The sequence below is a fragment of the Anolis sagrei genome, chromosome 1 (assembly GCF_037176765.1).
Source record: "Anolis sagrei isolate rAnoSag1 chromosome 1, rAnoSag1.mat, whole genome shotgun sequence".
NCBI classification, from domain to species: domain Eukaryota; kingdom Metazoa; phylum Chordata; class Lepidosauria; order Squamata; family Dactyloidae; genus Anolis; species Anolis sagrei.
Window position 1 is genome coordinate 238878645 of NC_090021.1, and position 21426 is coordinate 238900070.

Consider the following 21426-nt stretch of genomic DNA (forward strand, 5'->3'; position numbering starts at 1 on the left):
TCCTCTGGACTATTGGCTATCCCTCCCAATTTGGTGTCATCTGCAAACTTGATGATCCTGCCTTCTAGCCCTTCATCTAAGTCATTAATAAAGATGTTGAACAGGACCGGGCCCAGGACGGAACCCTGCGGCACTCCACTTGTCACTTCTTTCCAAGATGAAGAGGAAGCATTAGTGAGCACTCTCTGTGTTCGTCCACTTAACCAATTACAGATCCACCTCACCGTAGTTTTGCCTAGCCCACATTGGACTAGTTTCCTTGCCAGAAGGTCATGGGGGACCTTGTCGAAGGCCTTACTGAAATCCAGGTACGCTACATCCACGGCATTCCCTGCATCTACCCAGCTTGTAGCTCTATCGAAGAAAGAGATCAGATTAGTCTGACATGACTTGTTTTTGATAAATCCATGTTGACTATTAGCGATGACTGCATTTGTTTCTAAGTGTTTGCAGACCACTTCCTTAACAATCTTTTCCAGAATCTTGCCCGGTATCGACGTGAGGCTGACCGGACGGTAGTTGTTTGGGTCGTCCTTTTTTCCCTTCTTGAAGATTGGGACCACATTGGCCCTCCTCCAATCTGCTGGAACTTCTCCCGTTCTCCAAGAACTCTCAAAGATGGTTGCCAATGGTTCCGAAATGACTTCCGCTAGTTCCTTCAATACTCTGGGGTGTAGTTGATCTGGCCCTGGGGACTTGAACTCATTAAGAGCGGCCAGGTATTCCTGGACGACTTCTTTCCCAATTTGGGGTTGGATGTCCTCCAAACCCTCATCCACTCCATCTTGCTGAGGTTGAAGACTCTCTTTTTGTGAGAAGACCGAGGCAAAGAAGGCATTAAGTAGTTCTGCCTTTTCCCTATCCCCTGTCAGCATTGCCCCATCTTCTCCTCGAAGAGGTCCTATCGCCTCCTTGTTTTTCCTTTTTCTACTGACATAAGAATAGAAGCCCTTTTTATTGTTTTTAATGTCCCTGGGAAGTCTGAGCTCGTTTTTTGCTTTAGCCTTGCGGACCTTTTCCCTACAGGTGTTGGCTATTTGTTTGAATTCTTCTTTGGTGATTTCTCCCTTTTTCCACTTCTTGTGCATGACTCTTTTGTGTCTTAGCACAGTTAGAAGTTCTTTGGACATCCATTCTGGCTTCTTTGCACTTGTCCTATTTTTTCTCTTTGTTGGCACAGTTTGCAATTGCGCCTTGAGTATTTCACTCTTGAGAAATTCCCATCCATCCGTAATGGCTCTAATCCTAAAGAAGGCAAGAATTCTCTTGAACTCAGTAGGGGTTATTTCTAAGTAGAAATATTCAATGTGTTGAAGGCTTTCATGGCCGGAATCACTGGGTTGCTGTGAGTTTTCCGGGTGGTATGGCCATGTTCCAGAAGCATTCTCTCCTGATGTTTCGCCCACATCTATGGCAGGCATCCTCAAAGGTTAGATCTGTTGGAAACTAGGCAAGGGATGTTTATATCCGAGTATCTGTGAAATGTCCAGGGTGGAAGAAAGAACTCTTGTCTGCTCGAGGCAAGTGTGAATCCTGCAATTGGCCACCTTGATTGCAGCTTCAAAGCCTGGATGGTTCCTCCCTTTGTTGGGGTCCACTCTAACAACTACCATGTCAGACTACACAGAGCAGCCACTGAAATCCACAAGCACATGGACAATTTTAACAGAAAAGAGGAAACTATGAAAATGAACAAAATCTGGCTACCAGTATTTTAAAATCAGGACAGTAAATAAAGAACAACACTAAAAAAAGGGGGGAATTCCAGACAAGGATTAATCAGGGACAACTAACACCTCCCATCAAAGGATCCCCAGGCAGCAACCAGCTGGGCTTTGAAGCTGCAAGGCCATTCAATGCTAATCAAGGTGGCCAATTGCAACATTCACACTTGCCTCAAACAGACAAGAGTTCTTTCTCCCACCCTAGAAATATTCAGTTTTGAGACACAGCTTCAGGGAAAATGTATTGTCTGCTATAAACTCTGGTCTTAGATGTGCCATGAAAAATTAATAAACCTAAATTAACTTTGCATGCCTCGGAAAAAAAAATTCTGAATAAAACCTTGCTAAGGGCTTGGCTCTCAAAAACATGTCCAACTGTAAATAATGAAGCTCTCCAGGAGAAGTGGTCAGTGGTTGAAAGCAATAAACTTTCCTCTCTCAAAATACACTGCAGGGCCACTCATGCCTTTGCCTTCACATACGCATTGCTCCATATAATGCTCCCACATAGTTTCTACCTGTGGTCAGATACATATCATTTAAAAATAGCTGTGCAACTAATGACCCACGAAGCCAGACACAGCCATAAATTACACCTGTCTGGCATCTGACAACTGCTGTTGTTTTGCTTGCCATGGCTGGCAGCAAAAAGAAGGGCTGCATCAAGACTTTGGTGGCTGGTGGGTTTGGTTTAGTCTGAGGGGCGGGGGGCTCTGGTTTCTGCAAACTTAATGGGAAATGAATTCAGGAAGCCATGGATTTGACAGCTGGTGAAATCTCTCTGTTAGCCGGTCTGGCAATACACTCCCCTGTGGTTAGGCAGAGAGGCATGAAAGAGGTCTGCATCATTCATATCCAGAAAGAAAGGAAAACACCCAACTGCCTGGTCTGTTCATTTACCAATCCTCATGAAAGAAAACACGTTTATTCTTCAAATGCAAATTGCTGGAGGCAGACTTTTGGGGTGCAGGAATTTTTTTGGTGAGTTCAGTGGTGTGAGCAAACATCTAATCATGTTTTTCTCCCTAGGGTGTATGGCTTATCTCTTACAGAGCAAGGCAGTTTGCATAACATTCATCTGATTTCCATCTTCAGAGCCTCTGTTTTACTCCTTTAGTTCCATGCAGGTGAAGAACTAGTTTTATCTTTTTTTCCCCTTTTTCCTTTTGCTAGTGAGAGGCAAGAATTAGTATTATGGAATGCAAGTTGTGTGTGTGCAGTTATGTATATTGATAAATGCTTCTGTCAACAAGCCTAACTATAGTGTCTAGATCTAGGGAGGTCATGCTACCCCTCTATTCTGCCTTGGTCAGACCACACCTGGAATACTGGCTCCAATTCTGGTTGAAGGGAGATGTTGACAAGCTGGAATATGTCCAGAGGAGGGCAACCAAAATGATCAAGGGTCTGGAGAACAAGCCCTATGAGGAGTGGCTTAAAGAGCTGGGCATGTTTAGCCTGCAGAAGAGAAGGCTGAGAGGAGATATGATGAGGGCCATGGATAAATATGTGAGGGGAAGTTATAGGGAGGAAGGAGCAAGCTTGTTTTCTGCTTCCCTGGAGACTAGGACGTGGAACAATGGCTTCAAACTACAGGAAATGAGATTCCACCTGAACATTAAGAAGAACTTCCTGACTGTGAGAGCTGTTCAGCAGTGGAACTCTCTGCCCCAGAGTGTGATGGAGGGAGGCTCCTTCTTTGGAGGCTTTTAAGCAGAGGCTGGATGGCCATCTGTCGGGGGTTCTTTGAATGTGATTTTCCTGCTTCTTGGCAGGGGGTTGAACTGGATGGCCCACGAGGTCTCTTCCAACTCTATGATTCTATTACTCTATTCTTTATCATCTCACTGTTTTCTATATGTTTGGGACAGCATTCGCACAGCAATTGCAATGGGTTCACACTACATTCATTCTACAATGTATCTGTATGTTTTGGATTACAGTTCCCAGATTTCCCCAGGCATAAGATTTGTGGCTAGAAGATTCTCGGTATTGTTACTTTTCTAAACTCTGGTTTTACTAAAATAGGAAACAAAATATACCAGTTATTCCCATTTTCCCCCAAACATGCTGACATTTTTAATCCAAACCTGTGCAGTATTGAATCTGAATTTCTAGGGGCTCCACAGGTAGGCTTCAGAGAGTTTTGAACAGGGCAAAGAGAAGAAATATTTTTCATCCTTTATTTTCCTCCCAGTTGTTCTAGAAAATGTGTTTAAAATTGTTTCTCTTCCCTACCTGTGATATTGGGGTCCACAAGTTTCATCAGTTTCTGAAAATGCCAATGACCAAAACCCACTAACCATTGGCCTGACTCAGCTGACAAACAGAAGAGCAACAGAGGCACCATTTCTAGACCGGAGAAGCAGCAATGTGGAGGGCATGCTTTGCTTTCTCTCTCCTGCCCAGTGGTTCTCAACCTTCTTAATGCTGCAGGCCCTTAATACAGTTCCTCATGTTGTGGTGACCCTCCAACCTTAAAATTATTTTCATTGCTACTTCATAACTGTAGTTTTGCTACTGTTATGAATTGTCATGTAAATATCCAATATGCAGGATGTATTTTCATTCACTGGACCAAATTTGGCACAAATACCCGATACGCCCACGTTTGAATACTAATATAGTGGGGCGATTGATTTTGTCATTTAGGAGTTGTAGTTGCTGAGATTTATAGTTCACCTATAATCAAAGAGCATTCTGCTTGGCACGCAGAACTCCCATGACCAACAGAAAATACTGGAAGGTTTTGTGAAAATACTTGGCAAGGGTGGTAAAACATCAAAACATCTGGGCATCCCCTGGGCAACATCCTTGCAGACAGCCAATTCTCTCACACCAAGAGCGACTTGCAGTTTCTCAAGTCACTGCTGACATGAAAAAATAGACTGAGGTAGGAAGAGCCACAATGGTGCAATGTGTTAAACCTTCTGCCGGCTGGACTTCTGACTTGAAGGTTACCAGTTCGAATCCGCAAGACGGGGTGAGCTCCTAGCTTGTGGGGACATTAGAGAAGCCTCCCAGCAGGATGGTAACACATCCAGGCGTCCCCTAGGCAACATCTCTGTAGACAGCCAATTCTCTCACACCAGAAGCGACTTGCAGAATGTTCTCGTCACTTCTGACACGATAAAAAATAGGCTTAGGTTTTACATTACATTTGCATGATAGAATTAGACACTGCAGCCTACATACAAAAGTGTGAGAGGACACACTGTTTGGAAAGCTCTTGTTTCATTTAGGTCTCCAAAACAAAAGTTCTTCTTGTGTCTTCATCACACTAAAGAATCCACTTAAAATCCGGTTTCTGCTTCCTGCAGAATTCTGGGGTATGTAGTTTAGTGAGGCTGTTAAAGGCTCCTCCCTAACCTACAAACCCCAGAATTCTGCAGGAGGCAGCGTAATGTCCTTGGCAAAACTATGAATTCCCTGATTCTGAACTATATTTTACTGAGTCCTGGGGAGGGGAGGTCGCATCTGATTACAGCAACTCAGGAAGGGGCCTGTTCTTTTGCTATTCCTGTCTCTCTCTTCCCCCCTCCCCACCCCACCTATCCCCCCCACTACCACTCCCCATCCTACTCCCCACCTATATACCCACCCCTTTTTCTCACCCTCTTTGATTTCCTTTATAAACTGTGATGGATATGTGTGATATGTGGAAAACCAAATAAAAAATAAATAAAAAAAAAAGGAAGGGGCCTGAACCTGTTAGCAATGGTGGGAGTTGAAGTCCAAAACACCTGGAGTAAGGCATGTAGCCGGGGGGGGGGTGGTTACTTGAGGGGCTTCAGCCCCCTTCCATGAAATTCTCAGGGTGTTCCACAAGAAGGCCTTACTGGTATGTGGCACGGTGGCATCCTTGTCCGCACCTGGGCCCTCAGTGCACTCTCTTTCCTTTTCGGTGCCCCTAGTTTCAGCCTTCAGTGCCGGGAGAGGAAGGGGAGGGTGCCGACAGCCCAAGTGTCAAAGAGTGATTTAATTGTTAGCCTGTTTGTTTGTGAACAACTCTTCAGCCTTACTTTGCCCCATCAATTTTTCTTCGGGAAAAAGGTCTTGATATGGCATCTGCCATAAACCACGCTAAGTCACTGTTAAAGTCCTTAGAAATTTGAGAGCAGATGCAAAAGATCATTTTGTAAAACTCTTTGACTTCTTCAACATCTGAAAAAAATATTTCAAAGCAACTTGACTATTCCAAGGCAAAGTTCAAGACAGGTGCAAATCTAGGGACTAATTCTGTGTAGAAGATTATTTCAGAGTTGTGGTGTTCATATCATGTGTCGATTCACTCATACAGAATATTACTGAAAGGTTCATGTCAAATGAAGACATTTTAACCAGTTTCCAGGTTCTCCTCCCTGGGTTTTCAGGTCTAGACAAAGTTCACCATATGGAACGACTGTCAGAATACTTTGAAAATGACGCAGCACTTGCTTCCGTCAAGGCTGAGTACATAATGTGGTGCAATATTGCACCATCAATTAAGAAAGATACTGAGGGACTTATTGGAACTGTATGACAAAACCTACTATCAGTCAATAAATTTCCTTTTGATTGTGTTAGCTCTACGAACTGGCACTGACTTTAAGATCTTCTGGGGAGGCCCTCCTTTTGCTCCCACCATTGTCACAAGCACGGTTGGTGGGGATGAGAGAGAGGGCCTTCTCCGTGGCGGCCCCCTGCCTCTTGAATGCCCTTCATAGAGAAATAAGACTGGGCCCATCCCTCTCCTCCTTTTGTAAGAGCCTGAAGACCTGTTGGTTTAAACAAACCTTTGAGAACGACTAGTTCTAGCTTAGCCCCAGATACTGTTGAAATTGGCAACATCTTTTTCTACCAATTACCCAGGTTATGTTCTTCTATTAGGCCCTGGAAATGTACAGCCATAGACCTACCTAATTTCCCGGCCCCTCTATAATTGCTCTAGCCCCGGCCTGGTTTTTTAAATTGGATTATTTTAAATATATATGTTCTATTGTGGTTTTTAATGCTTATATTGTCTTATCAATTTTATGTTTATGCTGTTTTCCTTGTATGTATGGATTATGTTATTTGGAAACCACTCTGAGTCCCCACGGGGAGATAGAGCGGTATGTAAATAAAGTTTTGTTGTTGTTATTAGCTACTCTACTAGTAACGACATGCAGTGTGAAAAGATAGTTTTCAACCATGAAGAGAGTGAAAAGTGTATCAAGAAGTTTAATGACAGACCAGAGGCTTAGTGGACTAGCAATGATTTCCATCCATCGGGACATCACTATCAAACCAGAAAAAGTAATTGGCAAAATGGCCGGGGACAAGAAAAGAAAACTGTTGCTTTAAAGTAAAAAAATAAGTCAAAAGGGATTCTAAACATTTTGTTAATGAAAGTAAATAAATAACATTTATTATTTAAACGGTTATGTTTATTCATATCATGATCTGATCACCATGCTCAGGCCCGTAGCAAGGATTTTGATTCGGGGGGGGGGGGGGGGGGCTGAGTTTGAGTGAAAGAGGGTCTATCCTAGCAAACTTTTTGTATCGTTACCCCAATACCCTCATGCATATGAGATATATTGAGCATGGTGATCAGATCATGGTATGAATAAGCAGGCCTGTAGCCAGGATTTTGATTGGGGGGGGGGCTAAGTTTGGTTCGGGGGGGCTGAGTCTGAGTGAAAGAGGGTCTACCCTAGCAAACCTTTTGTATCGTTACCCCAATACCCCCATGCATATGGGATATATTGAGTATGGTGATCAGATCATGATATGAATAAACATAACAGTTTAAGTAATGTACCAATAAGGCCTTCCCGTGGACCACCATGAAAATTGGGGGGGGGGGGCTGAAGCTCCCCCCCCCCCCCCCCGGCTGATTGGGCTGAAAAATGTAGTCGCCTGATTGGGCTGAAAAATGCGGTATAGAAATAAAGCAAATAAATAAATAAATAAATAAATAAATACATGCCTGTGAATAAACATAACAGTTTAAATAATGTACCAGTAAGGCCTTCGCATGGACCACCCTGAGCCCCCCCCCCCTCCCCCGGCTACATGCCTGACCATGCTCAATATATCCCATATGCATGGGGGGTATTGGGATAAGGATACAAAAGGTTTGCTAGGGTAGATCCTCTCTCACTCAGGCTCAGCGCCCCCCCCCCCCCCCCCCCCAAATCAAAATCCTGGCTAGGGGCCTGCCTGGAGTGTCTAAGTTTGCCCATGCCTGGTTAACTCCATCCACAGATGTTCCTTCTCAAATACAGCCTTCCAACATTTCAACTCAAATACACAATACGTGCTTAGGACTTCAAACCAAGGCTTCTCTGCAGCTTTGTTGTCTTTTTTGCAATCCTGTGTGTGTGCTTGTATCCCTGGCCAAGAAGTCTCCCAACTCTAGGATTCTGTGATTCAAAGGGAAGCAGAGAAGCAGCAGCAGCAGCTTCCCCGAGATGTTCCGACCCAAAGAGAGGAGGGCGAGGGGAGGGGGGGGGATGCGCCCGCCCACAATCCACCCTCCCTCCCTCTCTCTCTTCTGGGTGGAGCTTGCCCCTCCGCTCGCCCACGCTGCCCCACTGCCTGCCTGCCTGCCTGCCTGGCTCTTCCCTCCGTGGGTCTCTCCTGCCTCTCCTCTCCCTCCTCCTCTTCCTCCTCCCGGTCTTGTCTCCTCGATCCTGCCGGCCATGAGCTTCCCGCGGCCGCTCCGCCGCTCCGTGAGCCTGAACCCGGCGCGGACCCTGCGGCTGGTGGTGCTGGGACAAGGCGCCGTGGGGAAGACAGGTACCCGGAGCGTCTCTCGTGGGGCAGGGGCGGGGGGAAAGGGGGATCCCTATTCTGCCAGCCCTTCTTCCCCCTGCACCACTCCCCACTCTCTCCCCCTATTGCAACCCGAGCCTCTCCCGGTTTGCCCAAACTTTCTGCATCGGGTAGAAGGACCTCTCCTGACTCTGGTGCCTGTCCCCTATCTTCTGGCTAAAGGGAAACACGCGTGTCAGCCTCGCGTGGAGGGCACGCAAAGTATCTCAAGGGTCCACTGTGGGAGATACCCCTTCCCCTCTTTCTGTCGCTCTTGCTGTGTGCCTCGAAGTCCTTTCCGACCTCAGGCGAACCTAAAAAGGCAGGCTTTCTGAAGCAGTATCCAAAACCCAAACATCTTGTCGAAGGCTTCCATGGCTGGAATCACTGGGTTGTTGTAGGTTTTTCGGGCTGTATGACCATGTTCTAGGTAGGACCTCGCAACCTCTGAGGATGCCTGCCATAGATGCAGGCGAAACGTCAGAGGAGAATGCTTCTAGAACATGGCCATATAGCCCGAAAAACCGACAACAACTCAGAAACCCAAAGATTTCAAGCAATCCATGAGCTTGAAATGATAAAAATAGGTAAAGGTAAAGGCTTCCCTTTGACATTAAGGTGATGCCCATCTTCATTTCTAAGCCGAAAAGCCAGTGTTGTCCGTAGACACCTCCAAGGTCATGTGGCCAGCATGACTGCACAGAGAGCCATTAACTTCCCATAGAAGCAGTACCTATTGATCTACTCACCTTGCATGTTTCAAACTCCTAGTTTGGCAGAAGCTGGGGCTAACAGCGTGAGCGAACCCTGCTCCCTGGATTCAAACCGGGACCTTTCAGTCAGCAAGTTCAGCAGCTCAGCAGTTTAACCACAATGTATTATCATTGTGGGGGCCCTCAATGGCACAGAGAGTTAAACCGCTGAGGTGCTGAACTGGCTGACTGAAAGGTTGATGGTTCAAATCCAAGAAACAGGGTTTGCTCCAGCTGTTAGCCCCAGCTTTGGCCAACCTAGCAGTTCAAAAACATGCTAATGTGAGTAGATCAATAGGTACCATTTTGGTGGAAAGGTAAATGACGCTCCATGCAGTCATGCTGGCTATGACCTTGGAGGCATCTACGGACAACGCCGGCTCTTCGGCTTAGAAATGGAGATGAGCATCACCCCCCAGAGTTGGGCACAACTAGACTTAATGTCAACTGGACTTTACCTTTATTATCATTGTGTTCTCGGACTTCTAACTGCAATCTAGCATTTCCTTTACTTATGAAGGTATGCAGTCAATTACAGCAGTGCTCATTTCATATCGCATTGCAGTTGTTGCAGATCTCCAGAAATCACTGGCACTCATCCATACTTTGAAATGACTAGATCACACACTGGATCCTAGTCCTGCTGCTGTGTACATTGTACACACTACAATTTAAAGACCTGCAGATGTTGCGTGACATAAAACTTTCTGCTGCTACATTCTGAGAAGGAGTTTTTTCACCTGACTGGCAAAGGGGTTCCTGGTTTTTGGGGAAACTACCCTAAAATATACAGCAGAGCATCCAAAAACAAACAGGATACAAAAGTTGAGCATCAGCTCACTAGTTAGCGGAGCGTGAGGTGCCCTGTGTTATGGCTGTAAAGAATTAAGAGAGTAGGCAGGCAAGGATGCAGAGTCCAATCTTTAAAAATCACCAAAAGTTTATTTATAATAATAAGAAATAAATGCATTTCTTAATAATCAAGAACTGGATCTGAGCTATTCTAACACCCATCTCTTCTAGGGTTTCAAAGAGAGACAAAGAACACCAATCACTACATCTCTCCTGACACACAAGGAGAGAGAGATCTCAAAGCACACAGCACATACTCAGATGTAAAAAACAGAAGTCAGATTTTTAGAGGGCTTGCAGTAGAAAAGTATCCATTGTACACAACAGAATGAGAACAGAAACACAGAGAGAAGAACAAAATAGATACATTCCGACTGTCATTCAGGAGACATGGGTAAAGGGAAGCCCTTGCCCTATTCTAAGCTAACTAAACTGTACCTCATTGAGGTCTTGAAACTTGGACAGTGTGGGGTTGAATTCCAACACCTGGAACAAAAAAGGTTAAGATGGAATTGAACCAAACTTGGCATACAGAAAATACTGGAAGGATTTGGTGGTCATTGGCCTTGAGTTTTGGAGATGCAGTTCACCTATATCCAGAGCGCACTGTGGACTCACACAATGATGAATCTGAACCAAGCTTGTTACAAATACTCAATATGCCCAAATGTGTACACTGGTGGAGTTTGGGGGAAAGTAGACCTTGGCATTTGAGAGTTGTAGTTGCTGGGATTTATAGTTCACCTACAATCAAAGAGCATTCTGAACCCCACTAACGATAGAATTGGGCCAAACTCCCCACATAGAACCATCATGACCAGGCATGTAGCCGAGGGGGGGGGGGGCTTGAGGGGCTTCACCCCCCCCCCCCCCCTGAAATTCTCATGGTGGTTCGTGAAAAGGCCTTACTGGTGCATTATTTAAACTGTTATGTTTATTCATATCATGATCTGATCACCATACTCAATATATCCCATATGCATGGGGGTATTGGGGTAATGATACAAAAGGTTTGCTAGGGTAGACCCTCTTTCACTCAGACTCAGCCCCCCCAAAAACTCAGCCCCCCCCCCCTGAAACCCCCCCTGAAAAAAACTCACACACCCCCCAATCGAAATCCTGGCTACGGGCCTGCCCATGACCAACAGAAAATACTGTAATTTTCTGATGGTCTTTAGTGACCCCTCCGACACCCCCTCCCAACCTCCCAGGGGTCCTGACACCCAAGTTGAGAAACACTGCTTTAGGAGGAGAAGTCCCTTTTGGCAGCAGATACAGCTAGAGCTCAGAAACCCTTCCTGATTTGCTGCCGTTGACCCAGAAATATTTACCAACAGACCCTCCATACCTCACACCTTCCCCAGTTAACTGCTATTGAAAACACAGCTATATTTTATGTTGAGAATGACTTTAAGAAAATAACCCTATTGTCAAACTGAGGGCCACTTGCTGAGCCTTATATTTGAGAGGGTTGTGGAGTCTGTGGCTTTTTGCATCCCTATCCAGCACTCTTTCCATTGACCTCCTTTCATTTTCCCAGTCTTCTTATCCACATTATTAACATCAAAACGTTTCTAAAGCATGTGTGAGGAAGGAAGATGAACTCCCGCTGGACTCTCTCCTGCATTTGAAAGGATGGGAGGAGATGAAAGAGCCTCACAGCATGGTCTTCCCCACCCCACCCCCAGTCATTTCGCTTGGGTGAAACAACTCTTTTCTCCGAGACCCTTTGCTGCCTGAGTGGAATTAAGAGTTCACTCCCTCATTACTCTAAAAAGGGATTGAGGAGGAAGCTTTGGCCCTCCACATGTTTTCAATCTTAAATCCCAAAGGCCTAGGGCCAGTGGTCAGGGATTATGGGAGTTGTAGTGCAAGACAACTAGCAGTACAAAGGATGCCCACTCATCTACTTGAAGATGGATGTTTAGAAGGTGAACCTTAAAAGGTTGTAGAATGCTTACTATTTTCCCTGGTAAGTTGAGGGGACAACGCTTGCATTTAAATGGGATTTTGCTCTGATCTTGGAAGAAACAATTAAAGGTGCTTAAACCTGTCCCCGGGTTGCAGCTAAACATCAAAAAAACCAAGATTATGGCAACAAGAATGATTGACAACTGGAAAATAGAGGGAGAAAATGTGGAGGCCATGACAGACTTTGTATTTCTAGGTGCAAAGATTACTGCAGATGCAGACTGTGGCCAGGAAATCAGAAGATGCTTCCTTCTTGGGAGGAGAGCAATGTCCAATCTCGATAAAATAGTAAAGAGTAGAGACATCAGACTGGCAACAAAGATCCGCCTAGTCAAAGCCATGGTATTCCCTGTAGTCACCTACGGATGTGAGAGCTGGACCTTAGGGAAGGCTGAGCGAAGGAAGATAGATGCTTTTGAACTGTGGTGCTGGAGGAAAGTTCTGAGAGTGCCTTGGACTGCGAGAAGATCCAACCAGTCCGTCCTCCAGGAAATAAAGCCCGGCTGCTCACTGGAGGGAAGGATACTAGAGACAAAGTTGAAGTACTTTGGCCACATCATGAGGAGACAGCAAAGCCTCGAGAAGACAATTATGCTGGGGAAAGTGGAAGGCAAAAGGAAGAGGGGCCGTCCAAGGACAAGATGGATGGATGGCATCCTTGAAGTGACTGGACTGACCTTGAAGGAGCTGGGGGTGGTGATGGCCGACAGGGAGCTCTGGCGTGGGCTGGTCCATGAGGTCACGAAGAGTCGGAGACGACTGAATGAATGAACAACAACAAACCTGTCCTCCCCTGTGAATAGCAGTAGTCTCCTTAATGTTTGGGCTAAAACCCACTAGAGATCCTCCTTCCCTCTGTATGTGTGTGTGTATATATATATATATATATATATATATATATATATACATACACACCTGTTTGAACATATGTTATCTGTCCGAACGTATCTCCCTCTACGAACCACTAAGGACATTATGATCATCTGGGGAAGCCCCACTCTCATTCCAACCTTCTTTGTAGTCACAACTGGTGGGGATGAGAGACAGGGCCTTCTCCATGGTGGCCCCTTGGCTGTGGATCTCTCTCCCCAATGATATTAGATCTGCCCCCCTCCCACCTGGCCTTTCAGAGAAAACTCAAATCCTGGCTTTGAGATCAAACATTTGTGCAATAAATGGATCAACTGAGAAAAGAATGTTTTAGTGGACCGTAATGGACTGATTTGGATTATTTTTTGAACCTGCAAACTATTTTTAACTCAAATGGTGTTAATAGTAAATGTGTGTTTTAATGTGTTGTTTTTGACATCTAATAACTGCCTGCCGTTCCCTCTTTGGAGGTGAGAAGGATGGGATAGAAATGCCCGAAATAAACAAACAAACACACACACACACACACACTTTCTATTTATTTGTATTTTATTTACAGAAGCCCATTGTGGTTTTTTTATTTTGAATACACGCTTTAGATTGTACACCTTTGGAACATCTCATGGCTTCTGCTTGTTTTTATTGCAAAGTGACGTGTACACTTTATGTAAATAAATGATAATAATAGATCATTGCCCCATTGGCATGGACTCTGTGCCCTAACTTTAGCTAGAGACTCTTGGCTCTCTGTCCCTTCTCTACCAGGCAGCCCTGTGGGCTTCCAGAAGCTTTAGACTACTATTCCTATTATCTGGCTGGGGCTGGTAAGAGGTGAAGAACAAAAACTCTGGAAGGTAACTGATTATAATCAGTAATCATCTATCCATTTAAAGCTGTATAAAGTGAGTATACGTCCCAGAACACACAGAGAGTGGTAGAACGCCCATCCGTTCAGGCAGACTTGAATCTTCTCCTTCGGTGTTGTGACAGAACCAGATCTCAAATGTCAGGATTCTTTAATTAGAAAACTTAATATATTTTACGAAATCTGTGTTTTTGGGTAATACTGTTAGCTATGCTGAGCTGTTATGGAAAGGTGTGGGGTACAAATCAAATGCTTAAATATGACACCCTCTCCCTCTAGATTTCCTTTTGTCTGTGAGCTTAGCTGCAATCTTCACAGTACTCAGGATGATGAGAAATGGATTTCCCCAACAATAATGTATTGATGTGTTGTTGAAGGCTTTCATGGCTGGAATCACTGAGTTGCTGAGAGTTTTCCAGGCTGTATAGCCATGTTCCAGAAACATTATTTCCTGACATTTCACCCACATCTATGGCAGGCACCCTCAGAGATTGTGAGGTCTGTTGGAAACTAGGCAAGTGAGGTTTATATATCTGTGAAATGTCCAGGGTGGGAGAACGAACTCTTTTCTGCTCTACGCAAGTGTGAATATTGAGCCTGTGGTGTTTTGAAAGTCCTTTTGGCCGCAAAAAAATATGGGATAGTATCTGTGTCTCTGCAGCATAGAAGGGGTTCTTTCTCTCACCCTGGACATGCCACAAATATGTAAACCTCACTTGCCTAGTTTCCAACAGACCTCACAACCTCTGAGGGTGCCTGCCATAGATGTGGGCAAAACGTCAGGAGAGAATGCTTCTGGAACATGGCCGTACAGCCTGGAAAACTCACATCAACCTAATAATGTATTGTTTAGTAAAATCCATTTTTCCTCATCCTAGATACTGTGAATATATTTTGGTACTGAAAGGGTAAGAAGGATCCATTGGATCTGCAAAAGACCTGTTTTTAGTACACCTGAAAAGAGTTAGAATTGAACCATTGATATGGACAGATCTGCTTGCAGCTTTGGACTCTGCTTAGGAGCGTCACTATGAGGCCTGTCATGATAAGCACCAGGACTTCAAACATCTGTTGGGCCATGGGCATCATGGCCATTTATTTACATAGAAATAAGCAACTCTGTTTCTTTCTTGCTTCTATTGAAGCACAAACTGTAATCTGTAGCAAGATTCCCATAAGTACTGCCAACTACTCTCAGCTCTTGATTACTTAGGTACTTATCTAACATGAGTGGAGTTCCTTGCAAGTATAAGTATGGGTAGAGTCACAACTGAACTACCAGTGGCTGCATTCCTGAAAGAATCTCTCTCTTTCACCTAAGGCAATGTTTCTCATCCCAGGTGGGTCATGAGGGGATGTAAGAGGGGTCATCAAAGACCATTCGAAATTATGGTATTTTCTGTGGGCCGTAGGAGTTCTGTGTGGGAGGTTTGGCCCAATTCTATCATTGGTGTGTTCAGAATGCTCTTAGATTGTAAGTGAACTATAAATCTCAGCAACTACAACTCCCAAATGTCAAGGTCTGCCTTCCCCAAACTCCACCAGTGTTCACATTTGGGTATATTGAGTATTTGTGCCAAGTTTGGACTAGAACCATCATTGTTTGAGTCCACAGTGCTCTCTGGATGTAGGTGAACTACAACTCCAAAACTCAAGGTCAAAGCCTACCAAACCCTTCCAGAATTTTCTGTTGCTCATGGGAGTTCTGTGTGCCAAGTTTTGTTCAATTCCATTGTTGGTGGAGTTGAGAATGCCCTTTGATTGTAGGTGAACTCTAAATCCCAGCAACCACAACTCAAAATGATAAAATCAACCCCCAACCCCACCAGTATTCAAATGTGGTGTATTGGGTATTTGTGCCAAATTTGGTCCAGTGAATGACAATACATCCTGCATATCAAATATTTACATGACAATTCATAACAGTAGCAAAATTACAGTTATGAAGTAGCAACGAGAATAATGTTATGGTTGAGGGTCATCACAACATGAGGAACTGTATTAAGGGGTCGCGGCATTAGGAAGGTTGAGAAACACTAACCTAATGCATTATCATAAACGTTTGTTGTTTGTGCCTTCTGAGTCAGTGACTGCACTCTTTCCAGAAAAGGATTCATCCCTCATCCTTCAATGTAATGTGAGTTTGGAAGTTATCTAAAGACTTGCTACTAAAAGCAAGCATCATGTCTTTCCTTTGCTGAGCAGCATTTCTCTTCATTTAGAGGAGAATTCCATTTCTGTCACACTTCCTACTTCTTGGCAGAGGATCCCTGAGCAGATTCTTTGAAGGTCACATCCATTCAAACTATCTCATTTCTTTGGGAAGTGGCCTTTTGCCAGGTTCTGCTACCTTGTTGTCTTGCACAAAGTTTAGAAAAGTTACTTTTCATGTAATCCTAGGGCCCTTCCAGACAGGCACAGATCTGATCCCAGGTTTTCTGCTTTAAACTGGATTATATGTGTCTGTGCTGCAAGGTAATCTGGCGTAAGTAGAAAATCTGGGATCAGATTCTAGGATATAGGACCTGTCTAGAAGGGCCCTTAGAAAGCTAGAATAAACTAGAAACACTATCTAGTTCAATCCCCTGCTCAGTAGGAACACACAATCAAAGCACTCCTGACAGATGATCATTCAGCCTCTGTTTAAAGACCTTCAAAGAAGGAGACTCGGTCACAGTATATTTCACAGGCAGTGTATTTCACTGTCAAATAGCTCTTAACGCCGTGAAGTTTTTTATTAGCGTTTAGGTGGAATCTCTTTTACTGTAGTTTGAATCAATTGCTCTGCCCTAGTCTCTGGGGCAGCAGAAAACAAAGTGGTTCTATCTTAAATATGGGAGTGGACTGTGGGATTCTGGGAATTGTAGTTCTGGTCTCTCATGCATCACAAGGTGTAAGGATGGTCCTGCTGCCCTCCTTTTCTTGCCACCCCTACACTGGTTCCTGTTCCACTTCAACCCATAGTTTGCTCCATGCTATTGCTCTAAGAAATGTTCTTGAAACCTCTTGCCTTCCAGGTTACGCTCTCATTGCTGCTGCCTAGTATTTGTCCCCCACTACCTCATCCTGTCTAGTGATTGAGCAGGCTGTACTTTCCATAGAATATCAGAGGAAGCTTAGGTGGCGCAGTGGATTAAAGCACTGAGCTGCTGAGCTTGTTGATCGAAAGGTCGCAGGTTCGATTCCGGGGAGCGGCGTGAGCTTCCGCTGTCAGCCCTAGCTTCTGCCAACCTAGCAGTTCGAAAACATGCAAATGTGAGTAGATCAATAGGTACCACTCCGGTGGGAAGGTAACAGCGCTCCATGCAGTCATCCCGGCCACATGACCTTGGAGATGTCTACGGACAACGCTGGCTCTTCGGCTTAGAAATGGAGATGAGCACCACACCCCAGAGTCAGACATGACTGGACTTAATGTCAGGGGACTACCTTTACCTTTTTACCTCATCCTGTCTAGTGATAGAGCAGGCTGTACTTTCCATAGAATATCAGAGGAAGCTTAGCTGAATTTGGCCCATTACTTTCTTTGATACCAGACAGAAATGTGGAGCATCTGGGGAGAAGTTAAACATTTAATATTTTCAACAAGGGTAATCGACTTTAATATTTGTTTTGGTTTCAGTATATAAATACAGAACAGAGGTCTGGTTCAGAATGTGTGAGATCCGGATTTTAATTTTAGCATATGGAGCATGATCTTAGATTAATGCTTTGTCCAACGGAGAATCTGGAGCTCTAGATCCCACCTGGTGACTTTACAGAACCTCCCCTTCATTTACATTACATAGACATGTGTTTGACAGCATCCTTCTCATGTTGGAGCAAAAATGAGTGACATTTTGTACAAGACTGGGCAGAGAATTTAATAGCAAGGGGAATTTCACAGGACGAAGACATGCATTCCCCTGTTCCCACTGAGTCCCATGAACAGCGGCACTTCCATGTGGTTCTGCTGTTGGCTTATGGAATGCTAGAAAGTCCTGAGCCAGCAAGATGTTCCATGTGGGAAGTAAGCATGTGCTGACGCTCAGCATCCACCCCCTACCCAACTGCTTTCTGGAAAGATTTGAGGAGCTTCCTAGGTATACAAAGCTCTTTACTGTTGAATAGTGTAATTGTAAGTGGGATCAAGCAAAACAAAAAACGGGGAGAGGTAGCAGATGGGAACTCAAATTGTTAGCACTGTCACATGAACTGTATTCACACAGCAGATTTTTGGGATGGCTGTCTGACACATTGCAGTAAATGCGAGGAAATCAAAGAAGTTTGAGAACCAGTAAGAATGGAGGTAATGTGACTGATGTAGCCAAAGAGGGTTTAGAATAGTACCAAAGGAAAAAACTTGTCCATCCAGCTGTGCTTCCATTAGTTGCCATATTTCATGCAAATTATGTATGTTCAATTCTAAAGCCTATGCACTGCAGTTGCTTTTGAACATATAAACCTGCCTTTTCCTGGGTCAGACCATTAGTACAACCAGCCCATCTTTGCCCTACTTTATACCCTCTAGATATTTTGGACTACAGCTTGATGTATGATAGTTATTATAATCCAACATCTCTGGAAAGTCCCAGTTTGGAAAATGTAGATTCACCCCTTTGTTCATCAGCTGATGGGTCAAGAGCCAAGATTCTCTCTCTCTCTCTCTCTCTCTCTCTCTCTCTCTCTCTCTCTCTCCTGCTCTGCCAAAACAGCTCTGCTTTCCCAGTGGCCAGAGCTTTCAAATGTATTTTTGAACTATAATTCCCAGAATCCTTTACCCAACACAGGCAATGGAAAAAACAGCTTTTCTGGGCTCTGCTCACAGTATAGAGTTGCAGCTTGGCAACTTTAACAGCATCACTTTGATCGAATAACAAGGGTTCCTTTCAACATTCCCCCACTTTCACTGAGGCGCTTGAATATGTTATCTTCTAGTATAATATAGATCATTGTACATATCTGTACAAAAAGAGTGTTTTTATATTTTATTCATTTTTTGTGGTGTTACCCCTCTGAACTTTCCAAAGTGGGATGAACAGCATGCAAAGTAAAAAATAAACCAGCAACCCGACAAAGCTCATCTGTTTTTCAAGAGCTCTTCTGCTCAGTATGTCGGAAACTGTTTTGTGTTTGACATGAACATAAGCACTTGTGCCATTATTTTCTTTCCAATATTATCAGCAGTAAATGGAGATGCTTTTCACATTCCACCATTTCTGAGGTCTTCATATTCCAGCATGAATAAAAATTGGACTGATGGTGCTTGATCTCAGCATCAAAGTCCTCCGCTGGTGCCCTCAACTCCTTTTTCATGTTGCCTTCTGTTGTTTTTCCTTGACATTTTTAATCAGTCTAATTGGGCTCTCTTCTTAATATAGACCCATGCACTTTAACACTGGGAGCCTGCCCAGTTCATGCTGTGGAAACAGGCACTTACCAGAACTCCAAGCTGATCTGTTTCATTATCTTGCCCTTTACCAGTAAAGTAGTCTTGGAAAATGTAGCCAATTTCAGTCTGCGTCTTTTTAGTTGTTAGTATCTTTCCCCCACCTCTGACATGGCTCTGTCATCTTATAGCTATTTCTAGCAACGTCTCTCAGATGAAACCTAACCTTCAGTAGCTCTGATCGATTCTTCCTTCTGTTCTGCCAAACTTGGGAGGCATAGCTTTTGGAGATGATAGGTGGCCATCATTGCTGTGGGTTTCTGAGTCCCCTTCCACACAACTGAATAAAATCCCACAATATCTGCTTTGAACTGGAATATATGACAGTGTGGACTCAGATATCCCAATTCAAAGCAGATATTGTGGGATATTCTGTCTTGATATTCTGGGTTATATGGCTGTATGGAAGGGTACTGAGTACTTACTTACTTAGTAAGTAAGTAGTCCGAATAAGATTGTCCTCCAAGTGCAGTATCCTGGCGTTGGGTAAGTAGGTGACTTCGGAGCCCTATTCTTGACCTGCATGTTCTCCTGCAGTGAGGGCATCGGTTTCCAGATGGAAGGCAGTCCTGGTCAGGGTTGGCTTGACATGCCTTCCTCTTGGCACATTTCTCTCTTTCGCCCTCCATTTGTGCTTCTTCAAATTCTACAGCACTGCTTGTCATAGCTGACCTCCAGCTGGAGCGCTCAAGGGCCAGGGCTTCCCAGTTCTCGGTGTCTATGACACAGTTTTTAAGGTTGGCTTTGAGCCCATCTTTAAATCTCTTTTCCTGTCCTCCAACATTCTGTTTTCCATTCTTGAGTTCGGAGTAGAGTAGCTGCTTTGGGAGATGGTGATCGGGCATTGGGACAACGTGGCCGGTCCAGTGGAGGACCATCGCTTCAGTGCTGGTGGTCTTTGCTTCTTCCAGCATGCTGACATTTGTTTGCCAGTCTTCCCAAGAGATTTGCAGGATTTTTCGGAGGCAACGCTGATGGAATCGTTCCAGGAGTTGCATGTGATGTCTATAGATAGTCCACGTTTCATAGGCATATAGCAGCTCCTGAGTATTTCTCCAAGTAATGGACTTCCCCAAGTTCTGTGTTGGAGTGACTGTACAGCAGCATTATACTGTATAAATGTTTCAAAAGATGTCACATTGAGGTGTAAAGGCTCTGAGGGATGTTCTTCATTTAGCTCCCATTACCAAGTGAATACATGCACCTTCATCTCTCTTGTTTCTGAGCTGGCTTCTGAAAGCAGCCACTTATAAATGGGCTATCCATCTGATCCAGAAATATTGCCACTGGCAGCACTTATATTATTTTATCCCTTCTTCAAGGGAAAGCCAGAAGGTATATTGACTATTTATATTATCTTTGGTGTTACTGAAAGGGAACATGAGAAATCCCTGGGCAGTTGTTATGCAGGCTCTGTGGATTTTCACTTGTTTACCTTAGGCTTTATCCACATAGTCAAACTTTAGTGGATTCACTGCTCAGCTGCTGTGGGGAATTCATATGATATGGCTGGGCTCACAAAACAACCACTGCATCCACATCTACTGAACATGGGATTTAATGATCTCACTGTCTCAGAGATATGAACAGATCAATCTGATGCCCAGTCTACTGTCCACACCAACAGCGAACCCACCGCTGTGTTGCCATCAGCAAGCAGCTCCCCCCAAGAGACTTGCTGGTGATTTTGCATTTCTAGTTGCATGTCTGACTCTACATATCAGATTCCATCACATGTCCCTGTATTTCTTGAACATTTTGCCAAATATGGCCCCATTATTGCCACTTGTCCATTTTTAACTGGGTCTTCCTAGCATCTTTATTTCAATCTGCCTTTAATCAAAAATGCTGTACTTGGTTTGGTCTGAGCTACGTTTAATTTTCTGTTTGTTCTTATGAAATAAAGTTTACGTGTATATTTTGTGCTTTCATTGTTTGAATGCTGCCTTAGGTTTGCCGTGATGAAGCTATAAATAAATAAACATAACACTATGTAATACAATTTTTGATCCTGGGTAATAAATGCCACTTCCTAATTGGTTCTATCATAAAAATATGGGAAAGGTTTATTAAACTGCAAAAACTTTATTTGTGCAGTCTGCACATTGAAAGGTTAAAAATTTCATATTTTTATTAAGGAAAATTACAAATGAAGTGCACCTTGATCAGTGGTTCTGAACCTTT

At 44.1% G+C, this 21426-nt stretch overlaps 1 protein-coding gene across 2 annotated transcripts in view; it reads left to right on the forward strand.

Annotated features, from left to right (window-relative positions):
* The window catches only part of LOC132771660 (ras-related and estrogen-regulated growth inhibitor-like), a 51845-nt gene that overhangs the window by 9200 nt on the left and 21219 nt on the right, over window positions 1-21426 (forward strand). Inside the window, exon 1 of one of the 2 annotated variants that reach the window (XM_060769941.2) lies at window positions 8189-8489. The exons of the other annotated variant lie outside the window; for it this stretch is intronic. Coding sequence (XP_060625924.2) covers window positions 8204-8489 — 286 coding nt within the window. The 5' untranslated portion in view covers window positions 8189-8203. Of the gene's footprint in view, window positions 1-8188; window positions 8490-21426 lie in introns of those variants that run through there. 2 annotated transcript variants of the gene reach the window in all.